Below are 25,512 nucleotides of genomic sequence, written 5' to 3'. Positions count from 1 at the left end.
ATAAAAATTCTCACTCTGTCCATAATAATCTCATTATGTACGCTTTACCCGCACTGTAGCTGRGATCTGTTGGCTAGAGCACATGTGCCAATACCAGAGTGGGCACATTCGCTATAATGCAAAACATTTTGTGACAAAACCATCAGTGGAGTTGAAAATGCAATGGAAATGCATTTAACCTGTATTTTTTTATTCGGTTCATAGGAATTAAACTGCAAACGTTTTTTTTATGTGCACTACATCATCACACACAGCCTTTTATCCGCAAAAAGTACATTTGATGGAAACTCATCTCTGGTGGTAAAATGCATACATTGCTTTTATGCAGATTTTTGAATATTCGCACGGAAATCTGTGGCCAATTGGATGGAAATCTAGCTAATGAGTTAGACATGAGGAAATGACAAAAGACACTCACGGACCCCCCACAATCCCACCCCAACAACGAGTATATACTATCAGTTCCCTATGTTTGACAAATAGTATGGAGCTGTGGCTCAGAGAATGGTTTCTTCATCATATTCTCAGTYAATGTTTTTTTGTTGTTTTTGTTTAGAGACATTTGGCATTGAAGTTGTTGGGTTTATGTACCATCCCACATCCTGATATTACTAGGTTCTGACCACTAGATGGTGCTGTTCCTGCTATTCTGTGATTCATTTTTTAAAGGGATAGATCACTCAAATTACAAAAATACATAATGGTTTTCTTACTCTGTAAGCAGTCTATGGCCCACGGGCATATTCATTACGGAAATCGTTCACCGTTTAAGAACCAAACTGAAGTGAACAAAGAAAAATGAGAGTTACTATTGGACAAATTCAGGTAGGTCCCGCCCCATTTTGTTTGCTTCCGTTTTGAAACAGAATCGGTGTATTGAATAGCCCCCTGGTATCACAGCAACGCTTCGGTTTTATTTACCTGGCCACTGTTTCAAATGCAAACTTTTCAGCAGTTGTGTCATAAATCTAATGGAAGTCAAATGGAACCTATATTAGCATTTCTTAGTAAGTTAGTTTATTGAGTCTGCCAGATCAGAGGCAGTAAGGATGACCAGGGATGTTCGGTTGATAAGTGCGTGAATTTGACTATTTTCTTGTCCTGCTTAGCATTCAAAATGTAAGAGTACCTTTGGGTGTCAAGGAAAATGTATGGGGTAAAAAGTACTATATTTTCTTAAGTAGTGCAGTGAAATAAAAGTAGTCAAAAATATATATAGTAAAGTACAGATACCCAAAATAAATACTTAAATAGCACTTTAAAGTATTTTTACTAAAGTACTTAACATCACTGAAAATGTGATTTATATAGCCAATATATTTTTTATATATAAATAAAATAAACAAGAAAATCAAGAACTGCGGGACGAATCTAATTAACAACCACCCCAAAAATTCTGCAGCTAGATACTTACTTACGTTGTCTGGGTGTGACCAAATATGATCCCAATGGTTTTTCAAACATCTCTGACAAACGTCTCTATGACGTGACCCCAAACTACCATATTCTCGCTGGACGTGCAAGTGTCGCGACAGTTGTTGAAACGCGTGAAACTGCATTCAGAGGGAAGTCATTTTGATTCTGCGCTCCATATCCACGCTATGACAGCATACGCTTGACTAGAGCCAAAATGGCGTCAGTTTCCCCGATTCTAATTGCAACTCCCTTCTTCCCCATTCACTCGGTTAATGATGGCGTCCCACAGTACAGGGGGCAGGGTGTCTTGCGGGAGAGATTTGAATTGTGTGCCCGAGGTTGCTGACACGCTTGCAGCGGTCGCTAAACTTGGGTAAGTAAACTGCTTCGCTCAAGCAGTCAAATACTGGAGACGAGTAGGCTATCCCTATCTACCATTTGGCTTCATTTCTACACGTGATGTAGCCAGCTAACTAGCTAGCTATTTTAGCGCGGCAGTAACGGCAAACTAGCTAGGTTCATTTGCCGGTGAAATATTAGCACGTGCACTATCAAAATGGCTAAGAAATGTTCCTCCTGGCCACTACCTCAATATGATCTGTTGAGAATACATTTGACTGTAGATCCATTACGTTACTTGAATGTATTATCCAATTAAATAACGTTGGCTACTGTAGATCCTTTACGTTACTTGAATGTATTATCCAATTAAATGTTAACTACGTTTGTAAAGTAATTTTCGTACAATTAACTTTGCAAGAGCATCAGACAAGTTGACATTTAAAATGTTTTTTRTAATTTAACCTTTATTTAACTAAGCAAGTCAGTTAAGAACAAATTCTTATTTACAATGACGGCCTTCCRCGACCAAACCCGGACGACGCTGGGACAGTTGTGCGCCGCCCTATATGACTCCCAATCACGACCGGATGTGATTCAGCCTSGATTAGAACCAGGGACTGTAGATCATCGACAACTCAACTAGTGTCCCATCTGTCCCTTCTCTTTCAGGTTTGACTTCTTGTGCATGCCTCTCTTCCACCCGAGGTTCAGGAGGGAGTTTGAGTTGGATCCAGCCAAAGTCCGATCTGGAGCACATACACGCTCGGACCTGCTACTCTGTGGGCGAGGTGAGGTCAGAGGCAACCTGTATTTATACTGGCCTCAATGGTAGAAACTAGACACTACATTCTCATTCTCAAGTTCCACTGAGCACAGGAGCATCTACTTACATAACTATCTAATCAAATTTTTTATTAAGTATCAGGATATTGAATTACAATTCTTCCTTACCCAGACTGGAACACTCTGGTTGTTGGAAAGCTTTCTTCATGGATCGAGACAGACTCAGAGGTGGAGACGGAGCGCAGGAATTCAGAAGCGGTGAGTTGGACATCATGAAAAGACGTATTCACACCGTAACAAAAAGTAGCAAACCGCTTTGCAATGGAGGACGTTTCGCTATGAAAATGACTGTTTCTATTGTACAAATTCAGGTAGGTCCCTCCCCATTTTGTTCTGTTGGGTTCCGTTTGAATTTTAGTGAATACACCATGGCCTCCTTTGTCCACTCAAGCAGACCATTTGAAACATCTTTGCCACAGGTTGAATTGGTGCTCTCCTTTCATCCCTCTGTCATGTCTCAGGCCCTGGTCCAGGAGCTGAACTTCTCAGCGTATCTGGGTCTGCCAGCCTTTATGATCCCTCTGAAGGGCCCTCACTGTGCCAACCTGGCCCGCGTGCTGCTCAACCACATCCAGACTGGACACCATTCCTGCATGGTAGCTACAGCAGTCAAGAGTTATCTATTTGTACCATATAAGAACTATAACGCATTCTTAATCCTTGGCTTGTGTTGTGACTGGCAATTTCATGGTATTTCAGTGAACTTAAAATTGAAGTTATAAAACCTACAACTAAGAAACTGTGGATTGTGTCATATCAGTTCTGGATCCGGGTCCCCCTGATTTCCTCTGATGATATGCGTGATGACATCATCGAGAATGAGCAAACGAAACACACAGATGATGGCAGTAATGACGAGAAGACCTGGGCCTGGTGGGTCTGCCGTCACAGCTAGGGCCACATGGCTAAGGCATCAAGGTTTTCAGCCTTGTATTTTTGCTTTTTGTAAAAATGTAGTTTTTGTTTTTAATTTTTCAGGTGGCATTCATTCAGAACTCTTTGTGACTACAACAAGAGAATCTGTTTAGGTAAGGAAGCAGGACAGGGAAACATGGTTAGAGTGTTAACAAACTGATAAGGAATTGTTTTGGTCACAATTGATACTGACCTGTCTTCCCTTCCTTTCCCTGAAGCCATTGAGGTTGGAGCAAACATGCCCACCAACGCTGTGATCGACAAGTGGCTTGGAGAGCCAATTAAAGCAGCTATTCTTCCCACCAGGATCTTTCTGACCAATAAGAAAGGGTTCCCAGTCCTTTCAAAAGCCCACCAGCAAATCATCTTCCGTCTATTCAAGGTACTGTAAATGCTAGGCTGTATGGCAATTGTTATAGCAACTACAACCGTTTTATCTTCAGTCTGTCTTCTGTTCTTGAAAATGTATTTTGCAAAACATTTCCTTGTTTTCCCAGCTTGAGGCCCAGTTCATCTTCACTGGCACCAGTCGTCACAGTGAGAAGGACTTCCGGTCTTACTTGCAGTACCTTGAATACCTCAACCAGAACCGCCCTGCCCCCAATGCCTATGAACTGTTCGCTAAGGGTTACGAGGATTACCTACAGTCTCCTCTTCAGGTGTGTGTTTGTTAAGTTTGTAAATAGGCATACCTATTGTCTGTATGCATTGGATTCTTTATGTCTCTATCTGTTTTCTTCCCATTAGCCCCTCATGGACAATCTGGAGTCTCAGACATATGAAGTGTTTGAGAAGGATCCCATCAAATACTCCCAGTACCAGCAGGTAAGGAGCCTTTGACATGCATGTTCTCACAGTATAATACACTAACAGTATTAGTGATGTGGCTGGTAGGGTTTAACACAGTAATATCATTAAGTACCGATTGGGTTCTCCTGATCTTTCTGCAGGCTGTGTATAAGTGTTTGATGGACAGAGTCCCGGAGGAGCAGAAGGAGACCAATACACAGTGAGTAGCTCCAACACCTCACTGTCTGTCCTCTGTTAATGAGTATCTATTCTCCTGACAATCACCTTCCCCCTCTGTATCTGGTGGGTAACCGTATGTATTCTCTGTAACCCCAGGGTGTTGATGGTGCTGGGTGCTGGGAGAGGTCCTTTGGTCAACGCCTCCCTGCGGGCCGCCAAGCAGGCTGACAGAAAGCTCCGTATCTACGCCGTGGAGAAGAACCCCAACGCTGTCGTCACGTGAGTGGAACCTTTTCTCATTTTGAACCCTGACCTCCAAAAGATTTGCCAGCACAGGCTAAACTCATTCCAGAAGATAATTGAAGTCCTCCATTTTTTTTTTWTTCGGGCATTAGGAGTAATTTTGGCGGATAGCTTTAATACTCTCTGGCAGATAAATAAATCCAGATAAAAATGTGAGGTTGGCAACATTAATCTCCACTGAGCTCCTAAAAATTCCCTGTACTGATCCTGTCACACACTCCCAGGCTTGAGAACTGGAAGTTTGAGGAGTGGGGCGATCAGGTGACCGTAGTGTCATGTGACATGAGGGAGTGGGCGGCACCTGAGAAGGCAGACATCATCGTCAGCGAGCTGCTCGGGTCCTTCGGGGACAATGAGCTGTCCCCAGAGTGTTTAGATGGAGCACAGAACTTTCTCAAAGGTAGGGGGGGAAGTCACTCTAATTGCAGTCATTTGCAACTCGTTGATATTGAAATGTTGCTCATCACTGATTGAAATCTTTATTATGTGATAGAGCTCTGTACATATCATGGTAATTTTCTTTCAATGCCCATTTATTTTTGCCTCAACCACCTCTACCCTTTCATCTTAAACGTGTTCCCAATCTCTTGTTCCTCTCAGATGGTGGTGTGAGCATCCCCTGTTCCTACACATCCTTCCTGGCCCCCCTCTCTTCCTCCAAGCTGTATAATGAGGTCCGGGGGTGCAGGGAGCGGGACAAGGACCCCGAGTGCCACTTTGAGACCCCCTACGTAGTCCGACTCCACAACTTCCACCAGCTGGCTGAGCCCAAGGCCTGCTTCACCTTCATTCACCCTACCACAGGTAACACACATACACACACGTCAAACACCCTTACATGGCTAATGCTTCCATGTAAGGGTGCGGTTAATGATCACACATAAGATATGTACTAAATGCGCTTCTCTCCTTTCCTTCAGATATGAACAACAACCGGTATCAGTGCCTCAGATTCTCTGTGGGGTGTAACACAGTGCTGCATGGCTTTGCTGGATACTTCGAGACCACACTCTACGGAGATGTCACACTCAGTAAGTAGTAAGAGTGGGGACGACGATTATATGATGAGGTTTTAAGGTGTTTTGATATCATTAACATCAATGTGTGCATCTGTTTGGTCAAGGTATCAAGCCAGAGACCCACTCTCCTGGAATGTTCTCCTGGTTCCCCATCCTCTTCCCTCTCAAAGTAAGTTGACTGTCATACAGTCATGTAAAATGTGTCTTTACATTTAGCACATTTTATTACCCAAAAGAATGTAGTGTATTTACTCTTTTCCTTCCCTCTCCCACCTGCAGCAACCGATCCCTGTGACGAAGGATGATGACGTCGTGGTGAGGTTCTGGAGATGTAACAARGGGAAGAAGGTGTGGTACGAATGGGCCGTGACAGAGCCCTCATGCTCCGCTATCCACAACCCAGCAGGACGATCCTACACCATCGGCCTGTGAAGATCTCACACTCGCATACAAACACACACATGCATACAGACACAATTAAACAGGCACTTAGTTGCAAATGAAGTTGAGGTAGTCTTGCTCACAAAAGGTCTAGCATTTTACCTATTCACCTGTAATCATGAGCCTGCTCATACCATGAAACCTACAGACCAGGGTCACAATGAGGGTTTAGAAACCTACAGACCAGGGCCAAATTGAAGGTTTAAAAACCTACAGACCAGGGCCAAATTGAAGGTTTAGAATCTACAGACCTGGGTCACAGTGAGGCTTTAAAACCTACAGACCTGGGTCACAGTGAGGGTTTAGAAACCTACAGACCAGGGCCAAATTGAAGGTTTAAAAACCTACAGACCAGGGCCAAATTGAAGGTTTAAAACCTACAGACCTGGGTCACAGTGAGGCTTTAGAAACCTACAGACCTGGGTCACAGTGAGGCTTTAGAAAACCTACAGACCTGGGTCACAGTGAGGCTTAAAAAACCTACAACCTGGGTCACAGTGAGGCTTTAAAATACCTACAGACCTTTGTCACAGTGAGGCTTTTAAAAACCTACAGACCTGGTCACAGTGAGGCTTTAAAAACCTACAGACCTGCGGTCACAGTGAGGCTTTTAAAAACCTACAGACCTGGGTCACAGCGAGGCTTTAAAAAACCTACAGACCGGGTCACAGCGAGGCTTTAAAAACCTACAGACCTGGGTCACAGCGAGGCTTTAGAAACCTACAGACCGTGGGTCACAGTGAGCTTTAAAACCTACAGACCTGGGCCAAATTGAAGTTTAGAACCTACAGACCTGGTCACAGTGAGGCTTTAGAAACCTACAGACCTCGGTCACAGTGAGGCTTTAAAAACCTACAGACCTGGGTCACAGTGAGGCTTTAAAAACCTACAGACTGGGTCACAGTGAGGCTTTAAAAACCTACAGACCTGGGTCACAGTGAGGCTTTAGAAACCACAGACCTGGGTCACAGTGAGCTTTAGAAACCTACAGACCTGGGTCACAGTGAGGCTTTAGAAACCTACAGACCTGGTCACAGTGAGGCTTTAGAAACCTACAGACCTGGGTCACAGTGAGGCTTTTAAAACCTACAGACCTGGGTCACAGTGAGGCTTTAGAAGCCTACAGACCTGGGTCACAGTGAGGCTTAGAAACCTACAACCTGGGTCACAGTGAGGCTTTAGAAGCCTACAGACCTGGGTCACAGTGAGGCTTTAGAAACCTACAGACCTGGGTCACCAGTGAGCTTTAGAAAACTACAGACCAGGGTCACAGTGAGGTTTAGAAACCTACAGACCAGGGTCACAGTGAGGCTTTAGAAACCTACAGACCAGGGTCACAGTGAGGCTTAGAAAACTACAGACCTGGTCACAGTGAGGCTTAAAAACCTACAGACCTGGGTCCAGTGAGGCTTTAAAAACTACAGACCAGGGTCACAGTGAGGCTTTTAGAAACCTGACAGAAACCAGGGTCACAGTGAGACTTTAGAAACCTACAGAACCTGGGTCACAGTGAGGCTTTAGAAACCTACAGACCTGGGTCACAGTGAGGCTTTAGAAACCTACAGACCTGGGTCACAGTGAGGCTTTAGAGCTGGGAATAAGAACCCAATCAATGGTTTAGATGGGAGCGATTTGAGACTGGTACTTTACAATATAGTTAGGAGTCAGTTTCAGGCATGGACTGTCATCCACATACATTCACATACCTATTGAGTTTAAGTTACTTATTTAGCCGGCAGTCAAGATACCCTCAATGGCAGCATTCAGATAGGCAGCCGAATTCTGATATTTTTTTCACTAATTGTTCTTTTGACCAATCAGATCATCTATGAAAAATATCTGATGTGATTGGTCAAAAGACCTATTCCATACAATAACGGATAGATGAAATGGCTCTAAATTGTAACTCAACACACTTATTAACTGGTTACAACTCCGATACAGCAGTGTGTAGGAGATGGGCTGTTCAGGTCATATGTTTTTCAGGTGTTCATTTCTTTGTTTTGTTACGGTTTTTGTCTGATCCATATTGTCAATAAAGACAACTACTAGCAACTTGCTGCTCTTTGCCCTGTTTGTATATGTGCCTCTTGCATCTACTTACTTATTTAGCATGTTCCCTCGTGGGTTAAATGGCAGGCTGTGATAAGGTTGTTATTCCACTGAATTATTTTGAGTTCAGGCTATGCCTATATCAAAAGGATATTTGGAATGGAAAACTTAAATGCATGCATGTACACAAAAATTGTATATAAAAGATCTATTCCTTTTTGTGTCTGATCAACAGACTGCACCCTGGTTTTAATGTCTGACTGCACCATGGCATGTACTGTGGTGATGTATTCTGTCCAGTAGGTGTCACCATAGGAGAGGTAGGGATCAAATATTGGCATTGAATGTAATTAGCATTATTTTTATTTAACCAGGCAAGTCAGTTAAGAACAAATTCTTATTTACAATGATGGGCTACACCATTAGAGGCAAACCTATCAAAATAACACCAAATAAGTAGGTAGCTAAGCCACGCATGCTGTCATTTAGGGATCAGGTCCAATAGAAATGGAGAAGGAACACAGCTATACCAACTGAGAGAAAAGTTTATCACATATTCTTGGAATTGCTGGTAAACACCAAGTTTCTTTCTGGAAAAGAAGACAACTCTTTTAAACTCGTCTCCACAAGGCGAGAGTGTTATTGCTGCAGTGCAGACTTCTAGGGAATACTTTCACCTACTCCCACATCAATTTGGCACCAAGCAAACCAGGGTTCAATTACTATTTCAATTACTTTCACATTTCGAAGCAATATTCAAATATTTTTCGGGGAAATTATATGTACTTGGAAAGTATTGATGTGTATTTCAAAATATTCAAATGCAGAGTATTTTCAAATAAATACTCTGATGCATTTGGACCAATGTCCTAGGAGTATTTGTAATGTAATTGGAAATAACAATTTTCAAATATTTTTCAAATAGGAAATTATTGGAAATTGTTTGAAAATACTTCCAATAGAATTAGCTGATTTCGGCCACATTATTTTAAAATACTCAAATACTGTACACAGATTTTTTTGTTGTTGTTGAAATAAATAATTTAATACACGTATTTCAACACAGCTCTGGCACCAAGTGACCTTTCTTGACCAGAACAAGTAGGCCCTCTAAATAGTGTCTGCTCTAGATATATAGGTACCCTGCTATTTTAGGGTGGGACAAACACTAATGKAAAACAAGCTCATAAATATTCTCAAATGTTGGGCTTAATCCACATCACAAACGAAACTGCTCACTAACCACCATTGATGTTTTCACTCTCTCAAAACGCTGACTGTGTGTGTTGCTGTCTCTGTCCCARGCTGTTTTACCATGAGGAGACCAGCAGCAACGCTAGCTCACCCACACACTCACTCTGGCTGCTGTCTTACCAACAAGCCGTGTAAGTAATGTGTGCTGCACACATGATAATTGTCATTATGGCAGTAAGTGACACAAGTATAAGATGTTTTTTCCTCAATGAAACACATTAATTCACTGAGGCATAGCTTGGAATTTGACCAACTCAAAGTCAGTGTTTCTCTCCATCTGTCCGTCTGCGTGACCCTAATAAGGTGTTTTGTCAGATTTCTTGTGATGACAGAGTTGCTCATGTTAAGAGAAAACAAATATCTAGCTGTAAACACAGGTGTGAAGGAGTGCAGGTTGTAGCCTCCACCCCAAAGGCATGGTTGTTTTAGAGGAACCTGTTTTGTTTTTCAGCTCAGTCTAGTTTCCAGACAACTCACAGAAAACACTGAAATCAGTGTTAATGCTATATAATACGATGGCTACTCACACCCTTCCTATTTAATGCATTTGAATTATTTCTATCATTCTACTTCCTCTTGACCTTTCACAAACTAATTTAAACTAACATTCTTAAAATGTATTTGAGTTTACTAAAGCATTATAACAGTAAAATAATAAATTAACAACCCTGCTGAAACGTGGAGGGGAGGGGCTTACCCTGTGTTGACTATTTCGGCCACGTTAATTGGTTGAGCATTTCAAGCAAATGGTGTTAAATTTTCCAGTAAGGCTGAGGTCTTGTTCACTTGCTAATGTCGAACAGCTGTCGGGTGTGCTGATAACAGGATGCTGGTGATTGTTCATTTTAAAAGTCACGGCTACTCCGGAGAAGAGGTGGGTCGATCATTTTGTCAATTGCTTGAATTTGAGGCTGTAAAACAGTGTCAACGATTACAATGGCATAGGCTATATTGTATCCATCCAAACTGAATCGCCCTCATCACTAAACTACAGGGGCGCAACTTTCACTGGGGACGGGGGACGTCACCCACATTCTGAAATTGCATTTTTGCCCACGATCCAAAACGAGACAATTGTGCCGTAGGACCATGCGGACGCCTGTGAACGGTCGGGTAGGCTGTTTGGAGTGTTTATCCGACTGGAAAACAAAAAATAATAATTATGTCCCCCCAACCCCCACATTTCTAAAACCAAAGTTGCGCCCCTGCTAAGTTATCATGCATTCTTTTTTTCTTTTTTTAACAAATAGAATAACTTTCGGGGCAAATGAGAAATTATAAATAAGTATTGTTATAGGCAGCAGGAATGTATTAGTCTGGCACACATTATGGGTTCTTAGGAAATTTTTGTTTACTGATATAGCCTACTGTAAATTGCTTGCCATTGCCAGTTTGCCATTGTTATTTTCAATGTGGTTGACCACCCGCTGTGTATAGTAGGCCTACAAGATTATCTTCAGTGGCCTATTTCCTCTACAAAGCCTATTACTGCTGGGTGATCTTGCGCCTACTTTACGCAGGTGAACATGGGCTGGCTGGTCGCACCGCGTTGCGTCGAACGACTGAATTATTTATGAAGCAATGTAGTTTCTAATAATAGCAGGTATCTCCGTGTAGCCCACACACTATTCGAATGGCAGGGAAACGTTATAGGGCGGTATATTGCACGCTTCATCAGTCTGAGCGCTTACATTTTTGTATTAATTGACTAGAGAAAATTCTCACTGACAATTGCTATTTGTAAATCACATTTGTGCCACGGGCTATGTTTTTTTTATGGCATCAAAGATACGTTTGACACTGATTAATAGTTTTTCTGTAGATAAACGATTTTTGTTCTCCATTAGTGCAGGTAACACCAAACTGAGCTAGGTTGCACTGCACCTGCGCTTTTCATCCAACAAAAGTGATCTTGGAGACGAGATGACGGATGGTCCTAGGCTGCGGGGCAATGCATCGGCAGATGGGGATACGCTTTCCTCCGAATCCACTGAAGAGGACTCAGGAAGAGTGGCCCTGAAGAAGGAGATTGGCCTTGTCAGCGCATGTGGAATTATTGTGGGCAAGTCATTATTATGCTTATCCGTTCTTGCTATCTATGATCTCTTCCTCAATGTAGGTATGGGTGTGTCCTCCTAAAATCCAACCTAATTGATTGAGATGAAATGTATGGTCCACATGGATTGCACAAACAGTGCTAATTTTGCAGCTGATCTGAACTGGTCTTGAAAAACCTGTTTTCAATCTGTATGTTCTTTAATGGCCAGACTACCTCCTGAAAGTTTTGTGATTGCAAGAAAATCCACATGGCTCAAAATAATACATTATGTGCCTGTGTAAGGTTGTCTATTTAACTGGTATGTGGATTTGTTATAAAATGGCTGTCACAGAGCAGCATCCATCCCACCCACATGCAGTGGAAGTCAATAAAAAGTAATCTCAATAATGCTTGGCCTGTGTACCAGCTGCACTTTAAATCATCAGCATGAATCAGCAAAGTGTTCTTGGGGACCTTAGATGCTACATACATTTTTTGGTACCCTTCCCCAGATATGTGCCTTGACACAGTCCTGTCTCTGAGCTCTTCGGACAATTCCTTCGACCTCATGGCTTGTTTTTTTTTTCTCTGGTATGCACTGAACTGTGGGATCTTATATAGACAGGTGTCTTTCCAAATCATGTCCAATCAATTGAATTTAACACAGGTGGACTCCAATCAAGTTGTAGAAACATCAAGGATGCTCAATGGAAACAGGATGCACATGAGCTTAATTTCAAGTCTCATAGCAAAGTGTCTGAAATCTTATGTAAATAATACATTTACAAACCATTCTAAAAACCTGTTTTCACTGTCATTGTGGGGTATTGTGTGTAGATTGAGGAAAACAAATATTTAATAAATTTTTATAATAAGGCTGTAACGTAACAACATTTCAGAAAAGTTAAGGGGTCTGAATACTTTCAGAATGTACTGGACTCGCTTGTTTTGTCACAAACTGAAATTAGACTAACTACTAGAATTTTTGCAACCAGGAAATGGCGGAGCTATTTCTGTATAGTAGTGCAGCTTTGAAGGTGCACTACAGAAATGTCCAACAGAAATAGCGCACAGAACAGACCTACCACTTCTTAAACTTGCTTTCAAAGAAATGCGAGTTAGATCTCATTCAATGTGAATTTGATCAGGTCACCCAAAAAGTTGCATATTGCAGCTTTAAGGTATACCCTTAAAGGGTATGTAGCATAAACGTAACCACATGTAACATATGATTTTGCATTAGAATACGCAGCAAACGTCCCAGTGCAACGTTACCCTTCACTTTTACATTTTGAGTTGTTACATAAAACTGATCAGCATTCCGAAGAATGCTGAAGTCATGCCGGGAAAGAAAAATAAATTGTGGGGTGTGACTTAATATGGAGGATGAGACAAGTCAGCCTATTCCCTATATGTAAACGCTAACAGAACTTAAAATGTATAACATCAAATTATACCAAATCAATTGCCCTCATGACTACTGGTTTCAATTAAATTCATCCAATTTACAAGCAAATATGAATTTGTTACAAATCCGCTTGCAAGGTTACTAGCCTGCTAACGTTACATTAGTATTGTGTGAGTCAGCCAGATGCTATCAGCATCTACCTTCCAGCAACATTAAAGTAAACCAACTTTTTGAAAATGCATAACACCATCTAACCAGTTATCCAATAATGTTACCGGTATATGTAGTTATCTTATCCAGCCAGCTAAAGTTTTTAGCCRGCTAGCTAGCTTAGCCAGCTAACTAACCTAGCTAGCCAACCACCATGGTCTACATAGCTAAGTAGTAAGCCAGAGAACAATTAGTCTAGCATAGCCAGGAACCCARAGAACACCAAACAAATTGACAGCTGAGTTGGTTACCAAAGTCAAAGAGCTAAGGAGAGACCTTCAGAGGAAAAGCTAACTATTCCAATAGCGATATAGTGAGGTAAATCCACATTACATTTACCCGGTTTATCTCCACTGTTGACACTCGCCATGTACCGGTAGGAAGTAGGTTGCAGGCTTCACATTCACGCTAGGCACAGCACCTGGTTTGTCACTAATTCCGAATCCTGCCTTCCACTGGTTATACTATGCCATCAGTCATCAATGGTGAAGTGAGTACTGCATACAGTGACGTGCTCAGGGTTCCCCTATTCCAATCTGCTGACTTCAACCGGACAAACTGTTCCGACTTCAAAGCTTGCTTCTCCTTTTTGGCCCACAAATGAATCCTAACCCCATCCTTGTAGGTATTACTGCACTAGCGACAAACGACAGAACTACTACAACACTCACCCGACTACCACTAACAAACAAGCATTACTTTATATGGTTTCTTTGTGGATGTACATAGTAGCTCACTAGTGCCAACACATGGTTTGGAATGTAATTACATGCTAGCAGGTAGTAGGTAGTGTTAGCCAGCTGAAATTAGCTAGGTAGCACCGGTTCGCCATATGACGGTGAGAAATGCATTGTGGGTAGTTCCGAAGATATCCGTAAATAAGTTATTTTTAAGCATTTTTACATTTGTAGTTTTAGGTAACCAGATCGTGACTACAACTAAGTTACTAAGTCTTTGACCACACTGTTACTTTAGCAAGTAAAAACTCATGCTTCCTTTCCTTTAAGGGTAATACTTAAGATGTTTTATGTAACTGGGCTCCAGTGTTGAAGTGAAAACCTACAGGACAGTATAGCTCTCCAGGAACCGGTTTAGAGAGCCAGACCGGTGCTGTAGAATCACACTCCATATCAATGTCTCTGCATGTAGATCTAATCTTTTGGAATTACTTTTGCAGTCGGAGTCTGACTGGGAGCTTCCTTCCTGGGTGGTCTTTGTGAATCAAATCAAATGTATTTATATAGCCCTTCTTACATCAGCTGATATCTCAAAGTGCTGTACAGAAACCCAGCCTAAAACCCCAAACAGCAAGCAATGCAGGTGTAGAAGCACGGTGGCTAGGAAAAACTCCCTAGAAAGGCCAAAACCTAGGATGAAACCTAGAGGAACCAGGCTGAGGGGTGGCCAGTCCTCTTCTGGCTGTGCCGGGTGGCGATTATAACAGAACATGGCCAAGATGTTCAAATGTTCATAAATGACCAGCATGGTCAAATAATAATAATAATCACAAGGGATCAGTCAGATAAGCCTGGGGGAAAACGTGACAGTCAGCAGTTGGTGGTTTTGCCCTGCTGTCCTGTTTGTGCTACTGTATTATCTATGACTCCCAAAAACATTCTGATAATCCTGATCTTATGTTTGAGTCACAACAAGTAGTCTGAAGATGTAGTTGCTGTGTTGAGACTGATGTAAATGAGAAGAGGTAGTGGAAAGTGAGTTATACAGGATGAGAAGTTGGCAAAGGGTCCCTGTGATGTTGCGCTTACTTGGCCACTAAGCAGGAAGCTGTGGACTAAGTGACCGGAAACTCACTTTCCATTCCAGTCCACACTCCACTTGTTTGTCAGCCAAAGGCACCATGTCGGCCCTAGTCAATGTTGTGTAATTTTACCCTCCACTTTTAAAAGATTGATGCAGCATTTTCCACTCCTCCTTACCCTCCTTGTCTCTTTGTCTGGGTCTCAGGTAACATCATCGGTTCAGGGATCTTTGTGAGCCCAAAGGGCGTTCTGGAGAATGCGAGCTCTGTGGGGCTGGCTCTCATCGTGTGGATTGTCACTGGAGTGATCACAGCCATTGGCGCACTCTGCTATGCCGAGCTGGGCGTTACCATCCCCAAGTCTGGAGGAGACTACTCGTACGTCAAGGACATATTTGGAGGACTTGCCGGGTAAGGGAAATGCATGGTGATGAGAGAATACTTATACTGTAAGAGTACTGCAAGAGAAATGCTGGTTACATCTGTCATTTTTTGAGCCACCCTTTTCTCAGACACAGATAAATTGACAGTATACTTTACAAATGTACCCCCCCACAAAGCAGTAAATTACCATTCTTTTGTCCCCCACCATTTCCTATATGTCATTAACCTTGTTTTAATGTCTGCCCTTTATTGTACACATACATCAGCCCATATTATTGAAAAGTCTGCTAGTTGGTTCTTTGTGTTCCCACTGTCCTCTAATGAGCACTGGTATTTATTTTCCTCACATACAGTATCAAGTATTCTGACAGGTTTTTGCTCTACATCAGAAATGTAGACGTTGATATGTGTGATTGAGGTGTTTTTACGTGTGATTCTCCGACCCCCTCCCTCCTTCCCTCCCTACATCCCTCCCTCCCTACCTACCTCTCCCAGGTTCCTGCGTCTGTGGATCGCGGTATTGGTGATCTACCCCACCAACCAGGCGGTCATCGCCCTCACCTTCTCCAACTACATCCTGCAGCCCCTATTTCCCTCCTGCATCCCCCCAGAGAATGGCCTCCGCCTGCTGGCTGCTGTCTGTCTATGTGAGCACCTCAGAACATGCATGCCGCCGTATTTTTTTTGACTACTTTGTTTACTTCAGCCTGATCACTGGCCCTCCTGGCGCTCTTCGCTGAATTTGCGACTTGAGGGATATTTGGGGAGGCAGGGTAGCCTAGTGGTTAGAGCGTTGGGCTAGTAACCAAAAGGTTGCAAGTTCAAATCCCCGAGATGACAAGGTACAAATCTGTCATTCTGCCCCTGAACAAGGCAGTTAACCCACTGTTCCTAGGCAGTCATTGAAAATTAGAATTAGTTCTTAACTGACTTGCCTAGTTAAATAAAGGTAAAATAAATATTTGTAGGTCAAATCTACCGTATTACTGTCTAGTATAGTGTTAGTGTATTCCATGTGTGGTAAGTTGCTATGATGCGTGATGTGACTCTTCCTCCTTTTGTCCCAGTGTTGCTGACGTGGGTGAACTGCTCCAGTGTGCGCTGGGCCACTCGTGTTCAGGATGTCTTCACTACTGGGAAGCTGCTAGCCCTGGGTCTTATCATCATCATGGGCTTTGTGCAGATCTGCAAAGGTAGACTCGGTCTCTTGGATTTTGATTCTGATCTGTAACTGTTGATTTGTTTCATCATTCATTACAAAGTCATTGGGATGTCTACAGGATAGCCCTACTGTACGTAGAGTATTGGCAAAGACAGTACACTATGTAGATGCTTCTCCAATCGAAAAACAAACTGCTTTTCCAATAGAAATCCCAGATCACACTTGTAGGAGAAATCATGGTGACGTTGGCAAGCTAAACTCATGCATAGAAACACGTCATGGGGTCTAACGGTAGTCTCGTGCTGAACTGCCCATGTTCAGGCTGTCAAATCAAAGGCACTCCATGTTGTTTTTGACCGTGTCGTTCCCGGAAGTCTCGCAAAGTTGCGCCTCGGATTTACAAACTCTGTGCTATCATTCCCCACTGACACATACTTTACGGTCTTAATCTGTCTCCACCTGCTGGACAAAGTGTCTGAGGCCACTAGAAGTTTGAGAAACTAGTCTAATCTGTTATTCACCCAGAACCTTTGATACACAAGAATAATCACAATATGTGAGAGGGGGAAGTATGGCTGAATAAACATATAGTGCCAGAACACCATAATACTGTTAACTCGTGCTTTCCACAGGATTTGCATTGTCCCTATGTGAGAGAGGGGATTAAAGTCCCCTTACCTCTTCAACCCACACATAATCTCTGACCAAACCAGGACCCCAGTGTCCTGTCTAGAGCGTGAAGTCACGAGCTCTGCTGGTCGGCTCCTGCGTAGCAACCTAGTGGTGCCAAAAGCCCTGGACTACCCTAGAAAGCCTATGTAAATTACCATTGGCAGAATGGCCAAAATAAACACTTTTTTAGACTGCTGTTTTGGCCTCTAAAATGTGTTTATTATGAAGCTCGATCCCCACTGGTAATAATTTTAAAGTTCGCTACAAATCGGGATATTTAATTAAATATACAGTTTAAGTCGGAAGTTTACATACACTTAGGTTGGAGTCATTAAAACTAGTTTTTCAACGACACTACAAGTTTCTTGTTAACAAACTATAGTTTTGGCAAGTCGGTTAGGACATCTTCTTTGTGCATGACACAAGTCATTTTCCCAACAATTGTTTACAGACAGATTATTTCACTTATAATTCACTGTATGACAATTCCAGTGGGTCAGAAGTTTACATGCACAAAGTTGACTGTGCCTTTAAACAGCTTGGAAAATTCCAGAAAATGATGTCATGGCTTTAGGAGCTTCTGATAGGCTAATTGACATCATTTGAGTCAATTGGAGGTGTACCTGTGGATATATTTCAAGGCCTACCTTCAAACTCAGTGTCTCTTTGCTTGACATCATGGGAACATCAAAAGAAATCAGCCAAGACCTCAGAAAAAAAAATGTAGACCTCCATAAGTCTGGTTCATCCTTGGGAGCAATTTACAAATGCCTGAAGGTACCACATTCATCTGTACAAATAATAGTACTCAAGTATAATCACCATGGGACCACGCAGCCGTCATACCGCTCAGGAAGGAGACGCCTTCCGTCTCCTAGAGATGAATGTACTTTGAATGTACTTTTTTGGTGCAAAAAGTGCCAATCAATTCCAGAACAACAGCAAAGGACCTTGTGAAGATTCTGGAGGAAACGGGTACAAAAGTATATATTTCCACAGTAAAATGAGTCCAATATCAACATAACCTGAAAGGCCGCTCAGCAAGGAAGAAGCCACTGCTCTAAAACCGCCATAAAAAGCCAGACTACGGTTTGCAACTGCACATGGGGATAAAGATTGTACTTTTTGGAGAAATGTCCTCTGGTCTGATGAAAKAGCAGGAGGGACTGGTGCACCTCACAAAATAGATGGCATCATGAAGAGGAAAATTATGTGGATATATTGAAGCAACATCTCAAGACATCAGTCAGGAAGTTAAAGCTTGGTCGCAAATGGGTTTTCCAAATGGACAATGACCCCAAGCATACTTCCAAAGTTGTGGCGAAATGGCTTAAGGACAACAAAGTCAAGGTATTGGAGTGGCCATCACAAAGCCCTGACCTCAATCCTATAGAAAATTGGTGGGCAGAACTGAAAAAGCGTGTGTGTGAGCAAGGAGGCCTACTGACCTGACTCAGTTACACCAGCTCTGTCAGGAGGAATGAGCCAAAATTCACCCAACTTATTGTAGGAAACTTGTGGCAGGCTACCCAAAACGTTTGACCCAATTAAACAATTTAAAGGCAATGCTACCAAATACTAATTGAGTGTATGTAAACTTCTGACCCACTGGGAATGTGATGAAAGAAATAAAAGCTGAAATAAATCATTCTCAACTATTATTCTGATATTTAACATTCTTAAAATAAAGTGGTGATCCTAACTGACCTAAGATTGGGAGTTTTTACTAGGATTTAAGAATCAGGAATTGTGAAACTGAGTTTGAATGTATTTGGCTAAGGTGTATGTAAACTTCCGACTTCAACTGTACTTGTCAAATATAAAAGCAACAATTTCAACATTTTTACTGAGTTAGTTCATATAAGAAAATCACTCAATTAAAATAAACTCATTAGGACATAACCTGTTTTCACGTGACTGGGCAAGGTGAGCATTTGTCCACTGAAGTCGGTTATGAGGCCGAACTGCAGTCAGGTCGAGACACTGAGGACGGTGAGCATGCAGATGAGCTTTCCGAGACGGTTTCTGACTGTTTGTGCAAAAATTATTTGGTTGTGCAAACCCACAGTTTCATCAGCTGTCTGTGTGGCTGGTCTTAGACGCTCCCGCAGGTGAAGAAGCCGGATGCGGAGGTCCTGGGCACGGGGTCTGCGGTTGTGAGGCCGGTTGGACGTACTGCCAAATTATCTAAAACAATATTGGAGGCAGTTTTTGGTAGAGAAATTAACATTGAATTCTCTGGCAACTACTCTAGTGGACATTCCTACAGTCAACATGCCAATTGACCGCTCCCTKAAAACTGTAATGATCATGCTGTTTAATCAGCTTCTTGATATGCCACAGCTGTCAGGTGGATGGATTATCTTGGAAAATGAATAATGCTCACTATCAGGGATGTAATCAAATTTGTGCACAAGATTTGAGAGAAATMAGCTTTTTGTGCTTATGGAAAATTTTGGATWAAAAAAAAATTCAGCTCATGAATCATGAGACCAACACTTTACATGTTGATTTATATTTTTGTTCAGTGTCGTGACGCAGGACCACCTGCTGACAGACAAATCACGGGCCAGTAGGCTCTGAGGGCCACGCCCTCATGCCATAGACATTAAGGTTGACTCTCAGGCAGGATGAAAACGACTACATCGACCACAATCCTTTCCTGCAGTTACAGCCACTTTCAACATGATCCTTAGTGATTTTTGTTGTTGGTGCCGTTCAGCTCAATTCAGCAATATTGCGCGCTTCAAATTAAAATACTTCTGGCTTCATGCGCCGTCGGATGTTTTCCATATTAATAGATGGATGATGTCAGCGCTGTCACGATCTACTGGTTTTAATGTCCATGGACCCCACACACAATTCCACCACCCACTCTGTGTTTGTGTTTGTTTGTGTTTGTTTGTTGTTTGTGTTTGGTTTGTTTGTGTTTGTTCCCAGGGGAGTATTACTGGCTGGAGCCAGCGCATGCATTCGAGACGTTCCAGCCCTATGACATTGGCCAGATAGCCCTGTCCTTCCTGCAAGGCTCCTTTGCCTACGGGGGATGGAACTTCCTCAACTATGTCACAGAGGAGCTTGTCGACCCCTACAAGTGAGCTAGATCCCCCAACTTGACCGAAATCACAAGTTGCACATGGTCTCAACAGGGTAGCATTACATACACACCCAATCTAGCCAGTTTCATGTCTGGTTATCATTAGTGCCCGACTTGGGCAGGAGCTCACCGGAGTGGAGTACCAGCACCTAAAATGTTCTACTGCTTGAGCTCCTGCACCTCTTATAGAATAGTAGCTCAAAAGTATTGTGGAAATGCTGCACCTAAATATATACGGTACCGGCAACCAAAATGAGTATCGGTACCTATTTCAGTCCAAGTCCAGCACTGGTTATCCTAGTCAACCATGATCTATACCTATAACTCTGTATTACAGATGAGACGGTGTCCTGTTAGGCCTGTGTTATCAATTCGGATGGTAATTCACACCATAAATACACCCCCCCACCAGAACCCCAGCTCTTCAACCCTGTTCTCTCTGTATAACAGGAACCTTCCTCGGGCCATCTTCATCTCCATCCCTCTGGTGACTTTTGTTTATGTGTTCGCCAACATCGCCTATGTCACCGCCATGAGTCCTCAGGAGCTGCTGGCCTCCAATGCCGTTGCTGTGGTGAGATGCCCCGGCCCTCCCCATTCCGCTGCCCTTGTGTAGCTGCTTTTGGGAATGGCTGCTTTTGGGACTCATGCAGCTTGGTCTAAAGTCTGGTTATCAGTAGAAAATGCTTTTAGTCACCAGTTTTGGATTTCAAAGTCATCCAGAAACATCAGTTAGCAGAATTTGTTTGTGTTGAAACTCTCCTCTCCTATGTCCACAAATTCTCTCCCAGACATTTGGTGAGAAGTTACTTGGAGTGATGTCATGGATCATGCCCATCTCTGTCGCTCTGTCTACCTTTGGGGGGGTCAATGGCTCCCTCTTCACGTCGTCGAGGTCAGTTTATGCACCCCGTCCTTCTCTCTTGCTCTCACGCTGTCTGTAATTTACATTGCCATTTACATTGCCTCCTGTCTGTGGTGCGTCCTTCATACGTGTGGAAATATCAGACCACAGAATGATCACATCTAGTCACTATGATTCCTGTTCTTTCTGCACCAGCTCTTCCCCTTTCTTATTCCATATGTTGCACCTCTGTGTGCCTCTACCATCACTGCCTTGCTTTGTCTTCATTTCTTTGTGTCCCATTTGTTATCACCTGTGTTTGTTTTTCTACACCTTAATGGACAGTTTTTAAAGTTTTTTTTCCCTCATTCTTTGCGAGTCCAAAAGCAACAAGAGAGGACTGTTTTTCCAGTATCTCAGTGCTGACCTTAAGTTCATGTTCTTCACGGTCTCTTTCATTCAGGCTCTTTTTTGCTGGAGCAAGGGAAGGCCATCTCCCCCGGCTACTGGCAATGATTCATGTGAAACGCTGTACCCCAATCCCAGCCCTACTATTCACCGTGAGTCCTAACTTTACCCAACATAATCTCTCTTCCTCTCTCACCTACAAACGTGTCATCCCAGTTCACTCTCTCTATGTACAGTAGTCTCTCGAGTGTTTAATGCCTAATTTGACTTTAAAATGAATGGATGACTTTTGCCCCACCACCCTGCTTCTTTACAGTGTATTTCCACCCTACTGATGCTGTGCACCAGTGACATGTATACCCTCATCAACTATGTGGGCTTCATAAACTACCTCTTCTATGGGGTCACCGTCGCTGGGCAGATTGTGCTGCGCATCAAACAGCCAGACCTATATCGGCCTATCAAGGTAAACCCTTCATARGTCTGTGCTTCCATCACTCAATCCGATTGGACAAGGTTATTGCTTGCAGTCATGGGTCTAATCTTGTTTATGACCAGTTACAAGCTGACATATGCACAATGCCATAACTGTCAAAGCATGTGTTGTGTTCCCCCTGTGGATTGTTCAATTGTTTACTCTGTACTTTGTATGCATTACATTCTTTGTGTACATTTGATCATGTATGAGATTGTATAGATTGTTGGCTGTCCTGTCTTCAGGTGAGCCTGGTGTGGCCAGTGATCTACCTGTTGTTCTGGGCCTTCCTGCTCATCTTCTCGCTGTACTCTGAGCCTGTGGTGTGTGGCCTCGGCATGGCTATCATGCTGACTGGAGTCCCTGTCTACTTCCTGGGGGTCTACTGGGACAACAAGCCCCAATGCTTCAACACCTTCATCGGTATGGAAACCATATTCACTAGTGATGATGCTCATTACTACGACCCCTAGTTCTTCCTGGTCAAGAAACACTGGGTTCTAGTAAAGTCGTAAATGACAGTACCTGTACCATTTAATGTAGTGCAAAATGCTTAGCCTTCGGGATTACAGTCATGGCCAAAAGTTTTGAGAATGACACAAATATTAATTTTCACAAAGTCTGCTGCTTCAGTGTCTTTATATATTTTTGGCAGATGTTACTATGGACTACTGAAGTATAATTACAAGCATTTCATAAGTATCAAAGGCTTTTATTGACAATTACATGAAGTTGACGCAAAGAGTCAATATTTGCAGTGTTGACCCTTATTTTTCAAGACCTCTGCAATCCGCCCTGGCATGCTGTCAATTAACTTCTGGGCCACATCCTGACTGATGGCAGCCCATTCTTGCATAATCAATGCTTGAGTTTGTCAGAATTTGTGGGTTTTGTTTGTCCACCCGCCTCTTGCGGATTGACCACAAGTTCTCAATGGGATTAAGGTCTGGGGAGTTTCCTGGCCATGGACCCAAAATATCGATGTTTTGTTCCCCGAGCCACTTAGTTATCACTTTTACCTTATGGCAAGGTGCTCCATCATGCTGGAAAAGGCATTGTTCCTCACCAAACTGTTCCTGGATGGTTGGGAGAAGTTGCTCTCGGATGTGTTGGTACCATTCTTTATTCATTACTTTGTTCTTATGCAAAATTGTGAGTGAGCCCACTCCCTTGGCTGAGAAGCAACCCCACACATGAATGGTCTCAGGATGCTTTACTGTTGGCATGACACCGGACTGATGGTAGCGCTCACCTTGTCTTCTCCGGACAAGCTTTTTTCCGGATGCCCCAAACAATCGGAAAGGGGATTCATCAGAGAAAATGACTTTACCCCAGTCCTCAGCAGTCCAACCCCTGTACCTTTTGCAGAATATCAGTCTGTCCCTGATGTTTTTCCTGGAGAGAAGTGGCTTCTTTGCTGCCCTTCTTGACAACAGGCCATCGTCAGTCTTCACCTCACTGTGCGTGCAGATGCACTCACACCTGCCTGCTGCCATTCCTGAGCAAGCTCTGTACTGGTTGTTCCCCGATCCCGCAGCTAAAATCAACTTTAGGAGATGATCCTGGCGCTTGCTGTACTTTCTTGGGCGCCCTGAAGCCTTCACAACAATTGAACCGCTCTCCTTGAAGTTCTTGATGATCCGATAAATGGTTGATTTATGTGCAATCTTACTGGCAGCAATATCCTTGCCTGTGAAGCCCTTTTTGTGCAAAGCAATGATGACGGCACGTGTTTCCTTGCAGGTAACCATGATTGACAGAGGAAGAACAATGATTCCAAGCACCACCCTCCTTTTGAAGCTTCCAGTCTGTTATTCGAACTCAATCAGCATGAGTCATCTCCAGCCTTGTCCTCGTCAACACTCACGCCTGTGTTAACGAGAGAATGACTGACATGTCAGCTGGTCCTTTTGTGGCAGGGCTGAAATGCAGTGGAAATGTTTTTGGGGATTCAGTTCATTTGCATGGCAAAGAGGGACTTTGCAATTAATTGCAATTCARCTGATCACTCTTCATAACATTCTGGAGTATATGCAAATTGCCATCATACAAACTGAGGCAGCAGACTTTGAAAATGTATATTTGTGTCATTCTCAACTTTTGGCCACGACTGTATTGATATGAAATCTATTTTTTCCTCTTCTACACTTGGTTACTCCTCACTTCCTTCTCACACCCAGGTAAGATGACCCACGTGTGCCAAAAGTTCTGTGTGGTGGTGTACCCAGACATGGGCGAAAGCAGAAATGTAGGAAACCAGGGAACGGCATAGGGACAGAAAGAAGAACTGGGGAATGTGTTCAACCCATCTGAATGAACATTGGCACAGACAGTCACACTCTTAAAAGGGTGTCGAGAGAGACTGGGAGACATCAAAAGATGGACAGATGCACTCAAGGAGATATGCTACAGCACTTGGTTTTCTCTCTTAAATGTTGACTGGCCTTAAGACTTTACACATCTGCCTCAATGCAATACTACTGCCCATTCCCATGAGTCTGAGCTGCAATATCAATATATTTGACAGATAAGTAATGTTGATGTTCAGATGTGAAGATCATTTTCTGTAGGATCTGTTTTGGGAAATGTTGTACTGTATTGTCTTTTATTTAGATTTTGGTATTGGTTTAATATCTGTTTTGGTTGTGGCAAAGTTTAATWGTGATCTTAATGTATAGTCTTCCACATAACACTAAACAAACTGTCATTCCCAAAATGTTTTTGTTTATTGCGTTTAATTTATCACCCCTTTTCATTGTTTTATGTTATTGTTGTACATGAGTGTAATGTCTTCTGTAAACTGCTCTTCAACGTACTATAGAGGATAGGTGTATGGTGTATTCCTGAACGACCAGATCCTTTTACGTGATAAAGCCACTTTAAAGTCACGTTATATCACTCTCTCACAACTTGTTAATATGCGTTGATGTTCAAGATTAGATTTTTAATTCTTGCAAAAGAACTCGTATGACTCTTACACTGAATGTAGTAATAATTATGTAAACAAATGATTAATAATCATAGAAATGCTGCATATATAATTTACAATATGTTTTGCTCAAGGGCARACTTCTGTATGGTTGTCAATAATAATGCAACGTACTCCTATAATGCCAGTCACAGGTCTTTTTATTTGGTGATACACATCTTGCATTGACAAATGTTTATTACTGTGCTGCTCAGCATGGAATCACTAATTCCTTACACTTTCAAGTTTCATTACCATCTTATATTCTCAATATCAATACAAACATGCAATGAAACACACTAACAGTTCTAGTCACCTGAATGATAAGAAATTCCTTACTGAACTGCCACCATGTTTCTTACATGCTTTGTTACCCTGTTTGTAAAGCTACAACAGGCAATGAAAATGAACAGGCATGCTCCCACTGTCTCCTTGTGGTGCTGGGAAGCCCAATGCTGGTGGTTTAGTTCCTTCCATTAAAATCCTCCCACAAACACTACCTCTCTGCGCCATTTATGTGGTCTGATCTATGC

The 25,512-nt window shown here is 42.6% G+C and overlaps 2 protein-coding genes and 2 long non-coding RNA genes across 8 annotated transcripts; 3 read left to right on the top strand and 1 right to left on the bottom strand.

Annotated features, from left to right (window-relative positions):
* Positions 1–1,614: 1,614 nt before the first annotated feature.
* On the top strand, positions 1,615–6,490 carry LOC111956635 (protein arginine N-methyltransferase 5). The gene is made up of 16 exons (XM_023977153.2): positions 1,615–1,789; positions 2,428–2,546; positions 2,714–2,799; positions 3,063–3,197; positions 3,362–3,474; positions 3,580–3,629; positions 3,735–3,898; positions 4,014–4,175; positions 4,264–4,341; positions 4,467–4,525; positions 4,642–4,764; positions 5,013–5,188; positions 5,389–5,592; positions 5,709–5,819; positions 5,912–5,976; positions 6,087–6,490. Exons 1-16 carry the CDS (start codon positions 1,689–1,691, stop codon positions 6,237–6,239), a joined length of 1,899 nt encoding a protein of 632 aa, XP_023832921.1. The 5' UTR covers positions 1,615–1,688; the 3' UTR covers positions 6,240–6,490.
* A 125-nt stretch (positions 6,491–6,615) lies between these two features.
* LOC111956698 (uncharacterized) lies at positions 6,616–7,485 on the bottom strand. 3 transcript variants are annotated; one of them, XR_002876303.2, is made up of 4 exons: positions 7,409–7,481; positions 7,234–7,275; positions 7,067–7,134; positions 6,616–6,728 (listed from the first exon to the last, which is right to left on the bottom strand). It is a non-coding gene; the product is annotated as an uncharacterized lncRNA (long non-coding RNA). The 3 variants fall into 3 exon arrangements; XR_011474594.1 differs by lacking the exon at positions 7,234–7,275 and having other exon boundaries at positions 7,067–7,175; positions 7,409–7,485; XR_002876302.2 differs by lacking the exons at positions 6,616–6,728; positions 7,234–7,275 and adding an exon at positions 6,868–6,968 and having other exon boundaries at positions 7,067–7,175; positions 7,409–7,485.
* Positions 7,486–7,504: 19 nt separating this feature from the next.
* LOC139023478 (uncharacterized) lies at positions 7,505–8,303 on the top strand. Its single transcript, XR_011474595.1, has 2 exons — positions 7,505–7,592; positions 7,728–8,303. It is a non-coding gene; the product is annotated as an uncharacterized lncRNA (long non-coding RNA).
* A 1,906-nt stretch (positions 8,304–10,209) lies between these two features.
* On the top strand, positions 10,210–25,478 carry LOC111956652 (large neutral amino acids transporter small subunit 2). 3 transcript variants are annotated; one of them, XM_023977181.2, is made up of 12 exons: positions 10,210–10,428; positions 11,407–11,616; positions 15,176–15,380; positions 15,849–16,000; positions 16,421–16,546; positions 20,128–20,281; positions 20,735–20,858; positions 21,076–21,179; positions 21,592–21,688; positions 21,853–22,002; positions 22,257–22,434; positions 24,192–25,478. In XM_023977181.2, the coding sequence occupies exons 2-12, from the start codon at positions 11,478–11,480 to the stop codon at positions 24,281–24,283; spliced, it is 1,521 nt and encodes a 506-aa protein (XP_023832949.1). In that variant the 5' UTR covers positions 10,210–10,428; positions 11,407–11,477; the 3' UTR covers positions 24,284–25,478. The 3 variants fall into 3 exon arrangements, with proteins under 3 accessions (XP_023832949.1, XP_023832948.1, XP_023832950.1); XM_023977180.2 differs by having other exon boundaries at positions 11,402–11,616; XM_023977182.2 differs by lacking the exon at positions 10,210–10,428 and adding an exon at positions 10,856–11,074 and having other exon boundaries at positions 11,402–11,616.
* The last annotated feature ends 34 nt before the right edge of the window (positions 25,479–25,512 follow it).

The sequence above is a fragment of the Salvelinus sp. IW2-2015 genome, linkage group LG32 (genome assembly GCF_002910315.2).
Source record: "Salvelinus sp. IW2-2015 linkage group LG32, ASM291031v2, whole genome shotgun sequence".
Classification (NCBI taxonomy): domain Eukaryota; kingdom Metazoa; phylum Chordata; class Actinopteri; order Salmoniformes; family Salmonidae; genus Salvelinus; species Salvelinus sp. IW2-2015.
This window is presented reverse-complemented; position numbering and strand designations above follow the sequence as displayed.

Coding starts and splice junctions, on each gene's coding strand:
- LOC111956652 (XM_023977181.2), top strand. CDS start 11,478: ATGACGGATGGTCCTAGGCTGCGGGGCAATGCATCGGCAGATGGGGAT. Junction 15,381..15,848: donor ATATTTGGAGGACTTGCCGG/GTAAGGGAAATG, acceptor TACCTCTCCCAG/GTTCCTGCGTCTGTGGATCG. Junction 21,689..21,852: donor TCCCAGCCCTACTATTCACC/GTGAGTCCTAAC, acceptor GCTTCTTTACAG/TGTATTTCCACCCTACTGAT.